This window comes from Astatotilapia calliptera, chromosome 11 (genome assembly GCF_964374335.1).
Source record: "Astatotilapia calliptera chromosome 11, fAstCal68.1, whole genome shotgun sequence".
NCBI classification, from domain to species: domain Eukaryota; kingdom Metazoa; phylum Chordata; class Actinopteri; order Cichliformes; family Cichlidae; genus Astatotilapia; species Astatotilapia calliptera.
In genome coordinates this window covers 32,556,278-32,572,080 of record NC_137432.1, presented here as the reverse complement: position 1 = coordinate 32,572,080, position 15,803 = coordinate 32,556,278, and the positions used below count along the sequence as shown (strand labels likewise).

Here is a 15,803-nt window from a genome sequence, read left to right as displayed (position 1 = left end):
CAGCTGGGAATATCAGCTGACATCCGAGAGGAAGTCTAGTTACTCCTACTATTGGTCTCTGTCTCCAGTGCTCCATCTCTCTCTCTCTGTTTTATCTGTCTCTATCTCTTCCTGTCTGCCTCCCTCTTCTCCCTCTGCCTCTCTTGCCACTTAATCTCTCTGTATCACCTCTGATCTGCCGTGCCTCTCGCTACTTCTCTTTCTTTCTTTCCGCTTCACCCTCCTTCTTTCTCTGTCCGTCCTTATCTGTCTTTCTGAGGATGCCTTGTATGGTTTTTGAGGAGTATAACCCTTTGCCCCATCCCCCTCCCCTCAGAAAACCATGAGCAGATACACCTGGGAGTGTAAGACCAAAGAGGAGTCCGACTGTGAGGTAAGATCAAATCCCAAATGTTAGATAGTCCCGATCCTCTCTTCCGCCTTCCCAAACAGCTCTTTCATTGTTACTGTGGCCCTGTCAATCACCCTTTTCAACTATCAGTGAATCAATCTGAGCCTTTCCCACCCACAAAATCAATAAAAGCCAAAATAAAAACGGATAGTAAAGTCAGAAAAACATGCTATGTTAGAGCAGAACACACAACTAAAATTAACAAAGACAGCCAATATTTAGTGTTGACCTGACATATTTACATTTGGTAAACTTTGGGCTCCATTTAATATTAATAAGAATTAAAAGTATGGCTTTATATAATACCCTTATTTTTCCAGCTTTTATGGTCTTCAGGTGTTTATTTTGTTTTTGTTTTTGTTTTTTTAAGCAGTGTTAGTATGTGTTAGCCAAATGGATGCAAATATAACTTATTTGGTAGCATTAAACTGACAGGTTTTTTAAAGGGCAAAAAAAAAAAGCATTTAATTTTGACTTGTGTAGGTAATTACTTTTGGCTACTCCCTTATTTTCTGAGAGATCACCACAGTGGACAGATCAGATTGGTTAGATTTTACACCAGATGCCCTTCCTGATGCAAACCTCCCATTTATCCAGGCTTGAGACTGGCACTAGGACTCGTGGGTCACACTAACTCATGAAGGCCCTGCGAGTGTAAGGCACATTTATATATATAAAAAAACACCCAGCACGCCCCTGCGGGCGGTTTATCCTTCAAGCTCGGGTCCTCTACCAGAGGCCTGGGAGCTTGAGGGTCCTGCGCAGTATCTTAGCTGTTCCCAGGACTGCGCTCTTCTGGACAGAGATCTCCGATGTTGTTCCCGGGATCTGCTGGAGCCACTCGCCTAGCTTGGGAGTCACCGCACCTAGTGCTCCGATTACCACGGGGACCACCGTTACCTTCACCCTCCACATCCTCTCGAGCTCTTGTCTGAGCCCTTGGTATTTCTCCAGCTTCTCGTGTTCCTTCTTCCTGATATTGCTGTCATTCGGAACCGCTACATCGATCACTACGGCCGTCTTCTTCTGTTTGTCTACCACCACTATGTCCGGTTGGTTAGCCACCACCATTTTGTCCGGTTGGTTAGCCACCACCATTTTGTCCGTCTGTATCTGGAAGTCCCACAGGATCTTAGCTCGGTCATTCTTCACCACCCTTGGGGGCATCTCCCATTTTGACCTCGGGACTTCCAGGTTATACTCGGCACAGATGTTCCTGTACACTATGCCGGCCACTTGGTTATGGCGTTCCATGTATGCCTTGCCTGCTAGCATCTTGCACCCTGCTGTTATGTGCTGGATTGTCTCTGGGGCATCTTTACACAGCCTGCACCTGGGGTCTTGCCTGGTGTGATAGACCCCAGCCTCTATGGATCTTGTACCATAGATCCATATATATATATATATATATATATATATATATATATATATATATATATATATATATATATATTTCAAATTTGAGGGGCTTTACACTAATATTCTACTTCCAGATTTTGAAAAAAAATTGCTAGCTAGCTCATGAAAATGGAGTAATGTCTTCTTTGAATGCAAAGCTTCATTTATTTTCAGTTTTTTAAGACAGAAAAAAGAGAATATTTTAGACATGCCGGCTTTAATCTGACTATTCTTTTGTTAATCTGTCACATGAAATTTTATGAAAGTGAGATACTAAAGTAGCCCTTTAACCCTTTTTAAGCATTTTTTTGTAACACATAGCATTTAAATTGGTTACGTTCCTCCAGCAATAAAGATCCAATGCCTAGAAGTTAAAAAATCCGGTCTAACAAAGGCATAAAAACAGCATCGCTGCTGCCACAAGGAGCTGCTGACCTTGTGAGGTCCTTGTCACATGTCCAGACAGCCACTGTACCACCTCCATAACACACACAGGCACACATGCTGAGGCTTTAATGGAAGAAGAAATACCATTCAGAAAAAGACGAATTTACAGAGAAATTGAACCCCCTCACACAATGCCATTTCTGCACAATAACACAAAAAACACTCAAAGTTTCCCGGCAGTAATAGAACGCTTTGTGTTTCATTCACCGTGGTAGATTGAACCCACTTGTCCCTAATCTTCCCTTCACAGAAATTCAGCAGAGTCCAGACACACAGTTTTCTCTGCAGCAAACCCTGAAATGAAATTGTTTTCTGTCAATACTAAATAAATTCCACACAGAAAATGAGTTGACCAGGCAGAGCTGGCTGTAATTTCTAAGAGGATTTCATTTCCACTGACTGAATTGGCTCTCAGACTGACTTATCATAACAGAATTAACCTGAAGTGCAAAGGCTGCAGGTTTGATGTGTAAATCAGCAAAGAAAATACTAAATACTCTCTTTAAAAATGATTTCGTTCTTATGATCCTTTGTGCAGAGTGTGATCCATGTGGTCTTAAAACAACAAACTCTGCGATTAATCTTTGATCTCGATAATAAAGTAGATAGTTGAAAACTTCTGACTTTAAATTTGACTTCTCTGTAGGTCATTGTGACAGCGGTGAACTGTTGTTGCTATGATTCATGTGACTGTCCAAATTTTTCGAGAAAGGACGCAGCTTTAGAATCACTTAAATAAATAAATAATAAAAAGGTAACTGTGAGTGCATACAGGTACTTAACCATTTGCAGTAATAAAATCCAAAGAAATTGTTCTTTTATGATTAATTCTACTAATAATTATTTGTTGGTAAGACCCAACTTCCTATTCAGTGACTTGTTTCGTTAGGGGAATTCACACCACTTCAGCACAGGCCTTTAAAAGACATAAGACTATATGATGTTTGCCCCTCCCAGAGCCTGCTCCTGCAGGTTTCTTCCTGTTAAAAGGGAGTTTTTTCCTTCCCACTATCACCAAGTGCTTGCTCATAGGGAGTCATCTCATTGTTGGGGGTTCTCTGTATCATTTCAGGATCTTTATCTTACAATATGAAGCACCTTTAGGCGACTGTTGTTGTGATTTGGCACTATGTAAATGAAATTGAATTGAATTGATAAAATGCATACAATGTAGCATATGATTAAAACTCAAAATACTCCATATTCAGATCCAAGTCAGGATGTTGGAGTGATGCTTGCCATGCTATTCCTTTTTGGATTAGTCACACAGTCACAGCCGCATTGTGCAGTGTCCCGACTGCCTGCCTCACCCTGTGCTTCCCCCTAACTCTGCACAGTCCTTATATAGACACATATCCACTCAGGGGCAAACATCAGTCAGTAAACTCAAACAGCTATGTATACACATGCGTGGTGGCATTCCTTTTAATACAAGCAGGCAAATATTAGCAGACACACATGCATTCCAGTACAAATATTTTAATATGATGTGTGTTCATGCATAATGCTAATGCTAAAACACACAAAGGTGTATTGACTCTTAAACACTGTTAATCAGCTGCAGAGAAAAAACTGAAGAAAATATTGATACATAAATACAACACCATCAAAATGTTTTGTAGCTAAAACACTAAATCCTTAAATTCAGGTCTCTGACAAGATCCAAAACATATTTACCCTTTTACTTAACAAAAACCCTCTATGTTTATTATTTAAATATTTCTGACTCTGGCAACCATAAATAGTGTGGGAGTAGGGCAAGTGTGGAGAGGCTTAGGATTTATCATTTAATAATGACCAAAGAGTATTTATGTCAGGTTAGGTAGGGGTGGAGAGAGGACGCAAATGCAGGACTCTTAATGGTGATGTAAACCCAGAAACACAAAGTTCAAATGTGAAACCAAAATAGGTCCAAAAACCGAAACACAAGGACTAGTGAAACACATGGAGGGGACATAGGGAGGCTTTATAGACATATACATGAGGAGCATTGAAGATCTGGCACAGACTGAAAGTTATAACAATCTGAAAGGAGGGAAAGGAACAAAAGCATAACAAGATTTGAGAGAAAACTAAGTAAAACAGGAAATAACTGAAAGACAGAAAGACTAACATCAAGTTTTATTATATTAAAATTACAGTGATTGCAAATGAATCTTAAGTGCAATATTCATTTATTTCCCAAAGCTTTCATGCAATTTGCAGGACCATTAAACTAAATTGGAATCCAGTACACAAGAGAAGGACGTCAGGAACTGTCCATGTGCCTCTATCATCATCATCATCATCATCATCAAAGCCCTGTTTTTCTCTGTTCCCACTCTCCCAAAATGAAACCCACTCAAAAGTCCTGATGACTCTGTGACTGCTGCCCACTCAATGCCCACACCCCTCTCCACCCATGCACTAAAACATTGAAATCCAACAAACACAAACATTTTACAGTTTCACGCTGACGGGAGGAAAGAGGGCCCCTATCCCGTAACCATGGAAGTGACGTATCCACACGTCTTGCCTGAAGTTACTATCTAGGCCAGCAGCCATCGGGTAAATGCTCTCACTGCTCTTCCTTTCTAAAAAAGTGCCATTGAATTTAAACACAAACATTCAATTAGGGGGTGTTTGTGAATGGCACAGGCCCCAGGGTCTGGAATTTGATGTGTGCGTGCGCACGTGTTTGAATGAATGTGTCTATCTCGACATACTCTGTTTGTGCTTGCCTGTATGGGTGCACCCTTGCGGTTGTGAGTGTGACAGAGAGGCTCAGGCTGACGCCCCAGGATGCCTCAGCTCAGTAGGGTCGATGATGCCATGCAAAATTAATGGAAGCTAAGAGGCTGGAAAACTGAGCTAAAATAGACTCTGCAATCAATTTTTCCCCTCTGACCTTAATTAAATTCAGATGAATTAAACTGAAACCTCTAAAACACAACAGTTTTCTCCCCCGGTGGGTATGTATGACGGTGGTACCCACAGATAATCAAACAGGGTTAGTTTACTTTTGTTCATTTTCTTGTGTTTTGGGACACTAAATGGTCACGGTGGAGGTGAAGCAGGAAGACGCTGGGTGCACTGCATGAGTGGTCATCACTGTCCATGGGGTGTATTGTAAGGGTTTTGCATGTGGATGTGCATGTGCTTCCTGGGTTGCCTGAAGGTGTAAGGAGGGCGGGTGGATGGTGTCGCTCATGCAGCTCACCTCAGTGTCGCCTCAACCAAACACAACATACCAGCCAAGCATGATAAACAGCAGAGCTTTTAAACCACTGAAATGACTGCTACTAAAATTATTTTTGCTTTCAATAACTTCTGTTTTTCCTGATGGTATTTTTCACCATTCTGACAGCTTTTAAAGGCTTATACGTGTGTTTTTTGCAGAATTTAAAGTTTTTACTACAAATCCAAAGTCAAACCAATTCACCAGCATTTTTCTGCAATCACTTTTTGTTTATAACACACTCTAATGAAGATAGGTGTAAACTGATTATCATAGATTATTGTATTTTTTTCCAATATAAAACTTTTAGTTGTAAATATTTTCACAAATGCTAAAAATTACAACCTTTTTATTACATGCTTACATTATGATAGCATTCGAGCGTTTTTTAAACTAGTCACAAAATATTATATAGGCTGTATACTAAATGTTATGAATGTTCTATTTTGCTTATGAATTTCAGATTGAAGAGGTTAAAGTGAAGAATTATCATGCATTATGGATGCTCACCTTATAATTGCAATTTTCAAATCTAGCTGACATTTTAAGTCCTTAGCCACACAGGCCTATAGAAGAGCCAGTGTGACTGAAGTGTGGCAGCCCCTGGTATTCAGAGGCTGCAAGGGAAAAATGTGTGTTTCCCAGTTGGCAACTGGTTGCTGGAGGTTGCTGGCTGTCATTAGGTGAAATTGGTCACAAATAGCGTGCTGGATCAAAAACCTCCTTACAGTTGCTTTGATTGCACCAACATGTTTCAAAAGGGTGCTGCAACTTTAAAAGACAACTTTTACTTTGAAGCTAAACATTTTCTTTTTCTCTGTTTTCTGTGTTGCACTTTCTCAGCTCTGCAAGTAAGTTGAGTATTTGCAGACATCTTTAAGACATCTTACCTGCAAACTAGGGCTAACTATGGCAATCTACTAGCAACCAAGGAAATCACAAGGAGGCTGTTGGTGCAGTACTGTATATCTCTTTATGACCAATTTCACTGTCAGCAACTACTCGTCAACTAACAAAGAATATGTTGGCAAGTGTAGTTGCCAGGGAGTCCCTGACTTGTCTTTAGACCTGCATAACTGAGGCTGTTGCAACCGATTTCCCAGCAACTGCCAGCAACCATTCACCAGTCGGGAAATACACAGTTTTCCCTAGTAACTGGTGATTGCCAGAGTGTCAAGGACCGGTTTCTCTGTGACTGGTCCCAAAACCTACTTGAATATACCGGTATACTCATCACAGCAAAACTTATGTTGGTTTCATTTCATGGCAGATAGGTTTTCCTGTCACAAGGGGGAAAATGGTTCTTGCTACTTAAACCTTAACAATTGTTGCTTTATGTTTCCAGTAACCTGTGGCAGGTAAATCGAATTCAGTCATCATTATTTCACAATTCTGATCAAGATGACACAAGATTTAGCTGAAATTCTGTTTCAGTGCACGAAATTAAAGAAAAATCGATGAATGCCCATATTGAGCAGTTCACTTGCATTTTATTTTTAAACATGGATAAAATACATATTAAATCTTAAACGCTTATACATGGTCACACAGAGCTCCCACACATACATAAATTCAAGTGAACTTTTTGTTCCATTCAGGGTGCCGATCTGGCACAATAGAGCCCCCCACACACATTCACACGTACACTGATATATGCACAAAGCATCTGTCAGCTTCCCATGCTCTACACACAAGAAAGGGCATTCGGCCTTCTACGCTTGTGAAAACCTAAAATTACATAACGCATTTTCATTTATATTTTGCTGTTTTGAGTATATCCTTATTTCACCTCTCACACCTGTGCTCTTCTGTCCAAGCACTGATAAATGTCAGTTCACAGTTAACCATTAAGTGCAGACAAAAAAATCAATCAATCAATCAATACCTATCTTTACTTTTATGTATTATTTGATGTAGTACTGATTGTATTATTTTTGGAACTCATTAGATACAACTTTAAAAGCAAAAGAAAAAGGTAAACACAGCAGCAGTGTGGTCCATTAAAGCACCACATTAGAACATGACAATTTGTTTCCATGCATGAAATTAAAGACAAATTAAAACTTATCAAAAATGTGTTGAGCCAAAGCTCATTTTTGTTTTCTTTAAGTTTGTAGCTAGAATAGGAATGTTAGTACTGGATGATTCAGTAAAATAAATATTTAGGTTCAGTGCCAGTGCTGACGTCTCAGAATCTGTGTGCTTGGGGTGAATCATGAATTCATTTTTCTGAAAAATACACTATGGTGAGTGTGTCTCACTGAAAAACTATTGAAAAATGCTTGGTCAACATTATGGAAAATGTGGGTTTTAATAATGTAAACTACTGAATAGTGGCTGGATGTAGCCATGTATTGATTTGCCACTCCAACCTCCACATTCTTTCCTTGCCTTGGTACATAAAGCACAAAATATTTCCTAAACTGGCACTGAATGCTGGCATTGGGCATACATTGTTAATACAGAATTACTTAATATGGAACGATTGGTAATCTGTTTGCTGAAGAATCCTCGTGATAAAGAAAGTCCACTCTTTTCTTTTGCAGAAAGTTTAAATGAACTCAGAGGCAGTTCTCGACCAATAAGCAGGGTTATAACTAAAAATCAGACTGATGGTTGATTGATTTCTTTGGTTCTAACTGTAATTTATTCCCCCACTCCTCCTCCACCCCTTCTTGGGTAGGATGATCCTAATTCCCAGAACAAGCTGGAGGACCCGGTGAAGGCCCCGCCCAAGGAGGATGACTCCCTCAACATCCACAACTCTCTGACCCCCAAACATGAGAACCACAAGGTCCTGGGCGAGGAGAACTCCTCGGAGGTAAACTCACTGCAGAACAACATGATGTGAAACAAAACAACCCCAGCAACCCATCAATCCAACATCGAAAAACGACAAGGTGCGCCGGCAATGGGTGCCCGCAAACCCCTCCCTGCTTGCTGTCCATCCGCTGCCGTGTGCACCTAAGTGGTCCAACCAACCAACCAATCAGCCAGCCTGCCAGCCAGCCAATATACCAGCCAACCAACACAGTCTGTACCCGTTTCCAACACGGCAACACTGCCACAAAGCGGCCCCAAGTCGCCGCAAAAATCATATACGACCATCGCCGCCGTCACTGCCCCAGGTGAAAGTAACCCCACCCCCACCAATTGCACCCTGCTGCTGCCCTGCAACACCCCCTTACATCCAGCCACACCCCTGTTTCGCAGCCCCTTGTTACCCCCTTGTTGCTGTCACTCTACTGTCCCTTATCTTTCTTACCTGCACACACACACACACACACACACACACACATACACACATAAGAAGCATACACCCACTGTGAAAAGATGACGACATAGCCACACTTATATGTATACACACACACACATAGACACACCCTCCCCCTGCCTGCATTGGTGTATTTTGTAAAAAGAAAGAAATCATACAGAAGTTTAAAACGTACGTAAAACGTCAATGTAAAAAAAAAAAAGTTAAGATAAAGCTACTGAGAGGTTTTGATGTTTGTCTGACTAATCCAGTGAGTATGTATAAATATTGGAGAAACAATGCTTGGATTGATTTAAAAGAAGCAACACAATGTGTCTTGGTTTTCATTGATGTGATTTCTAATCCTTTGATGTACTTGTTTTTTTGGTTTTTTTTGTACTTTTTTGGGATTTCGAACAGAGAATAAACAAACAAGATTCAGACAGTTGTTGAAATAAACCTTTTTAACATGACCTCTTTGGGTCCTGTGTTTTACCTCAGTGTCGCCTCCCCCTTTTCTTACCCCTGAATTCCAACGCTCTGTGCATGGCTTTGAACGCAGCTTCTTCAGTCCTTGTCATAAATGTACTTCCTTGGTTACGCAGTCAGGTTGGGGAGTCTGATCCGCTTCACAACAATTAATAGTTATTTTCAAAAAGCACAGATTATGTCTAATATTGATATTTAGTATCACATATAAGCCTAAGTGGCTGTTAGATGCTGACATATTTCACAAGAAATCACAGCTCGACCTATTAGCTTTCACACACATCCCATGGCCTTAATCTGTAGACTGAGGTGTCTCAGTTATCCTGGTTTAAGTGGTATGCCTTGAATATAACTGCAAACTTAGGTAAAAGTTAAACCTCTGTGTAGTGACTGAAATAGTTTGATTTGCTGTAGGCGAAGAAGATGACCTTTGTTCCTGTACGGGTCATTATGATTTTCTAACCTTAGTGTAAAATTTCAAAAACAAACAAACAAAGAATTTTTAAAAGTTTGTGATTCTGTAATTTAACAATATTTAGCAGAAAGCTCTTTAAGGTAGGCTGGACGTTAGGGTGGGAACAAAACACCAGGATTTGAATGATAAATTCTAGGACTATACACACCAGTCAATCCTGAGGGATGTGTGTAATCTAGTTTATTCCAGACAAATATAAATAAAAGTAGAGTTGTAGATGAAATGGAAGTTGGAGGAAAAGGTGGGTTAATTGTTCCATACTGGTTAATAAACTTAAAATAAATTGTGTTTTTGATGATGTAGGAACTTTCAACATGTAAGATTTTGACCTTAACAAAAACATTGGATGCAGAAATTGCTTTTTTTTTTTTTATTACAAAGATAGATGGATGAAAATAAAAAATCTGAGATTTGACGATGTTACTGGCATTTTGGTCTACTGTTACAAAAATTGCCCTCACAGCACATAAATCATGACAACAAACACCAGGAACCAGTCTGCTGCTTTTGCATGTTTCCTGCCTCCAGAGACGCTTCCCTGTTTCCAGCTGGACACACACACCATGCAGACATGCTCACGCTTGTGAATAAATAACACTTCGGGATGAAAACCCCCCACATCTGCTGCATTCACATTTACCGTAAAATCTGCTATAGACAAAAAACAGTGCAATACAAAGGAAATTATTACAATAGCTTTTGGTTGACAAAATATTTGTATTTTTTATTTTTCAGACAGTTCTTAAAAATAATCCCTCAATGTTCACACACAATTCCAATGTTTCAGCTCTACTTTAGTAAATCTTGTATTTTTTTTTTCAGATGCCCCCACATATTCACAGGTACACTTGCATATGTACAGAGCATCGGTCTAGTCACTAACATATGAGCAAACACCGTCCACACCTTGATGATCACATCTGGTTTCAAAACATGAAAATGGCACTGGCTTCACAATGTGGTTCCAAGAACCACTGGGTTACCCAAGGCTGCGTTCATACTTTATATAAAGCCTTCTACATCACCATGCATCATTTAAAATTGGCCACGGCCCTTCCAGGTTTCTCTTTATGTGAGCATGTGCCACTTTCAGCACTCCTGCTATGTGACGACAGCTTCCTCTAAGTCTTATTCTCACCAATTATACGTGTGCAGAGAGTAAACACTCTGTGTCAGACTGACATGATCTTCATGATCCTGCAGTGTCCACACCTAAAGGTGATGCATCAGGAACAAGCCATTGTTATTCTCACCAGTTGTTGCACACCTTGAATTCATCCCTCAGAGTCAGCACAAACAACCTGAACCAGGCTCACTTTTTTTGTCCGAACCAAAACAATTGTGACTGGTCACATAAACTATTAGGAAACTTTTGTTCCCTGTGACTTCATCTGATTCTTCTAAATTAAATTCAAAGGCTGTTGCAATGTCAAATCAGCATTAGTGCTAAAAGTTGCTCAGAAGTGCATAAGAAGAGGACCTTGAAGGGTCTTTTTATGGATGGAGCCACAGAACCTTTTGATTGGAAATGATTGAACAAAATCAGGTATTGTGTGTTTCAAGGCATGTTCTTGTCAGGTCTTAAGCTTAGTTTCAACAAAATCAGTAAAGCCAGTCAAGGTAAGTCTGAAATCATTCTAGGTGACAGCTTCCTTTGTTTTTCTTGTTCTGGGGGTTTAAACTTTTAAAATGTTGATATTTTACATTTGAGAAAATTCATAAATCATTCGTTTTTTTTCTATGGGTTGCATCTTGACAGTTTTTTGTGACTTTTGTGAAGTAATTTCCACAAGAATAAAAGTACAGTAACAACGAAACACACATTTACCAAGAGCTGTAAAAGACCCTGATTGGGTCTCAGATGAGGCTGGAGTGCCTGCAGCCTTTTGTCAGGTTTCTTTTTTGGATCACGAAGAAAAAGACGGGTTAAACAGCAGTATTGTGGTGGATCCTTCCCAGGCTGGATGGGTGCTGCTGTGTGGAGAGTGGGGGAAGGTTTGGATGCCCTTCTCTTTCTTCAAATAAATAGATCGGGGGTAAGAGAGCATTTCAGCCCCTGAAAAGTATATGAAAAGACTTTTTAAAAGCACAGAATAGGAAACAGCAGTCGGTGAGCTACAAAAACAGCAGCAACAGTGATTATCACTCTCTTTATTCCTGCCAGCCTATCATACACACTTGTGGAAGCTGGCACATGCAGTAGCACATGACTGCACATGCTCAAACACACACGCACACAAACTAAAGGAGGGTCCTCTGAATTGAAGCAAGTGAAGGCAAAAGTACCATTGGACTCCATGGCAACAAGTGGGCATTACATTACCGAGCGAGGGAGGGTGGGGGAGGTGCCGTCATCCCTCTGAGAGTAACACTGTGACAGACTGAACCTTATTTATGAGGCATGTTTCTTCAGTTAATGGCAACTAAAATGCAGATAAAAGGGATAATAGATTTCCACGATCAATCCAAAAGAATAGCAGCTAAATATTTCTTTCTTTCTCATGATTTGGTTTATTTTTGTCTTCATCTTTGTGATGCCTACTCATTGCTGTGGCATCTTTTCCTTTCAGGCAGTATTCAGTAACAGATATTTGTCTACTTTACCTTTAAATCTTTGTTTTTTGTGGTAAGATTAAAGCAGATACATTTGAAAATGCATTACTGCATGTATTAGGAGGATAATCCACATGTAGCTGTAGCAGTTTGCAAAATGCTGTCTCTATGGGGACTATTTAAGCATACTGTCATTGCACTTGGGTGTGTTCTAGTGACGCAGTTCTAGTTCCATGATTTCATTAGGTTTTAAATTTGTAGACCTGAGCCAGTAAATGCTGAGAACCTCACCAACTGGGGACCATTTCTTGACCTGAATTTGGACAAGATGCAGAACTAGTTGATGTTGGTTTTCCAGGGCAGCATTCATAGTCTGGTGTTATTTCTTTTCGCCTACTGGATTTGCGCTATGGGGCTAAACCATTTCAATACCAGAGAAGGCATAAAAACAACTTTAGTGTGAGCGTTGTTTTCTTAAGGCAAATAAGTAAATGATATAATTTAATTCATTAAGTTCTTCTTATCCTGTCAGTGCTATCCTCTTCCTCACAGTTAACAGCTGTAAATGGCCTCTATTTGTATAGCGCTTTACTAGTCCCTAAGGACCCCAAAGCGCTTTACACATGCAGTCATCCACCCATTCACACACACATTCACACACTGGTGATGGCAAGCTACATTGTAGCCACAGCCGCCCTGGGGCGCACTGACAGAGGCGAGGCTGCCGGACACTGGCACCACCGGTAGGCAACGGGTGAAGTGTCTTGCCCAAGGACACAACGGACACTGCTCCAGTGCTTTCAATTGAGAGCTGTAGTACACAATTATGAGGGATTAGCAAATTATTTCAGTGAGTAACCTTTTGAAGATGATCCGATGATCCAAAAAACTATTAGGAATGTCAGACATATCACTAAACATGGGAAACAGTAAAGCTGTGTACCACAAAAACTAAAACAAAATAAAGTCCTATTAAATAAAACACCTACAGTTCAGATAACCCTGAATATTGCTGAATAGAAGCACACATGATTTATTGCAAAATCAGGAAGCAGTATTATAAAATAATGAATGTTTTCCCAGCTGTACCCTTATGTAATACATAAAGGTCGTGTTTGTTTGTGTTGTTCAAGGGAATTAGATAACGAGGGCAAGGGTCAGAGCCGCAAAGTATTCCACAAAGCTTCACTGTATGTGGGATGATAATAGGAGCTTGGAAGATTTTTGTGAGACTGATTTTAAGCAGAAAGATGCTAACAGTCTGCCCCTTGATCCCTCTGAGAAAAGACTGAAACCTGTTGAGTTAAAGCAGATATTAGCCCTGCATGAGGATGTGTGTTTTCCATGTGCACTAACCCTTTTCCCGTTATACGCGCACCCTTCTCTTTCCTCTCCTTCTGTTCTTCACTCTCACTTATCTGCTGCTGGCAGTGATTTTGTGCATCTTCAGACAGAGGGCGTCATTGCCATGGAAACCCACATTGAGGCTACAGTTTGAGCAGACGAGATCCAAATGCAGTGACCTCCAGCCTTCTCTGCCTTCACACGCACGCACGCACAAACACAAACACACACACACACGGATGGATGAGGCAGATTAAGCGACTCTTATGCAGCTTTACGGTCATCTAGAAATAGACTGTAGAATATCAGAGCATTAAAAGTGCTCTTAACTCCACTTTAGGTTCAATGTTGCACCCTGCAATCTCTTCAGACAAACCTAATCCTCTCCAACACAGCTGTCCAGCTACCACTTACAGCTGAAATATCCACTGTACTTTGTAATGTCCTCATCATGACTCTCGTCAAATTTTAGTGTTAGTTTATAGTGTCTTTCAAGAGAAACACAAAACAAAAATTTAAAAACAATTCAAAGACTTGCATGTCACAAGTCTGTTGGGTCGTGGCAGATGGCCGCCCCTCCCTGAGCCTGGTTCTGCCAGAGGGTTCTTCCTGTTAAAAGGGAGTTTTTCCTTCCCACTGTCGCCAAAGTGCTTGATCATAGGGGGTCATATAATTGTTGGGTTTTTCTCTGTATGTATTATTGTAGGGTCTACCTTAAAATTTAAAAGCACCTTGAGGCAACTGTTGTTGTGATTTTGCGCTGTATAAATAAAATTGAATTGAATTGAACTGAACTGAATGTCAACTCTGAACTTGTGTGTAGGTGTAAATCCGAGAATGTGGTTGTCTGTCTTTCTGTCCTGTGATGGACTAGAAACCTGTCTAGGGAGTATCCTATTGCTGGATCTGAGTGAGGAACTGAGGAAACTCCAAAGACTTTGCGATGTTTCAATAATAACCCCCAAAATCGTACCATGTATCACAAGTATCATAGATACTTGTCTATGTTACTCGTGTATAATCCACAAAATTAACATTAAAACTCGAAACTAAGGATTGAGACAATAAACTCATCAGGAAAGTGTTTACTGAGACCATAGTGGGCATTTGGATCTTTCTCCAGCTAATTTCTACAAAACCAGATTCGCCTCCTGGTGGCCATTAGAAAAAGTGCATGCTTAATTGCACTAGGTTTTCTTCTCTTTTTTTAAACTCAAATTTGTTTGTGACTCCTCATTTCATTTGTTGAGCACAAATTACCACAGAAGGGTAAACTATCCACGATTAGACAACAAAATAGCCCTACACATTATTTAAAATTACCCCACCAACTAACTAACTGACACAGAATTAAGGAAGAGCAGTCAGCCAATCTTTTCCATTTCTGGGTTTGGTAAAGGTTTCTGTGTTTAGTCCCTGTTTTTCACCTGGAAACATTGGCGCACTGGTTAGCACTGTTCCTGGGTTCAAATACACTGGCTGCCTTTGATTTTTCTGCATTAAGTTTTCACATTTTACCTTTTGCTCTCCAGCTTCACTGTCCAAAGACAAGCATTTAGTTAGCTTAATTGGTGATCTTAAAATGTCCATGAGAGTGAATGGTTACTTATCTTTCTATGTTAGGCCTGCAACACACTGTTGACCTATCCACGGAGCACTGTTTGATAGCTGGGATAGGCTCAGCTTCCCCACAGTGAATTAGATAAGAGGATGGATGGATTATTTAAAATCTTATGACCCATTTTTTTTAAATCAGGAAGGGTCTCAAGTCCCATCGCATAATCTATAACATTATCAGCATGTTTTTTTTCTTCTTTTTTTTTAAATTGAAAAACACTTTCATTCTCTCTGAAATGCTACAAAGAAGTTCCGCTAATAAGAAGAGTGCATTTTTAAAGTGACAAGAACATCAAAAATACACAGCATTTGAATTAATGCAGCGAGTCACTTTCATTTTATCTAGAATGGAAAACAAATGCTCTTTTTAACTTCATATTATGGGGAAAATCCTCTATCAGAGGTGTAAAGTATGTATGAAGGGTACAAGCAGTAAAATGGGGGCAGCAGCAAAGGAACTAGAAAAAACAGTGAACATGTTGAAGGCATGTGAAGATTTTTTTTCTCTTCTGTTCAGAGTCAAACCTGCTGGGACTTGGGATTCATCAGCAGGCTGCGATTGGCTGACAGCACGGTGGAATGATGGTGCTAGGATCATGAAGTGGCCGTTGTGATTGGC

General features: G+C 40.2%; 1 protein-coding gene across 10 annotated transcripts in view; it reads left to right on the top strand.

Moving 5' to 3' along the window:
* The window catches only part of cspg5a (chondroitin sulfate proteoglycan 5a), a 59,643-nt gene extending 50,464 nt beyond the window's left edge, over positions 1-9,179 (top strand). For 5 of the 10 annotated variants that reach the window (XM_080308134.1, XM_026183823.2, XM_026183820.2 and 2 more), the window contains one exon: positions 8,137-9,179. In XM_080308134.1, coding sequence (XP_080164260.1) covers positions 8,137-8,176 — 40 coding nt within the window. In that variant the 3' untranslated portion in view covers positions 8,177-9,179. Of the gene's footprint in view, positions 1-316; positions 374-4,681; positions 4,784-8,136 lie in introns of all 10 variants that reach the window. The other 5 variants (XM_080308132.1, XM_026183824.2, XM_080308131.1 and 2 more) reach the window with 3 other exon arrangements.
* The last annotated feature ends 6,624 nt before the right edge of the window (positions 9,180-15,803 follow it).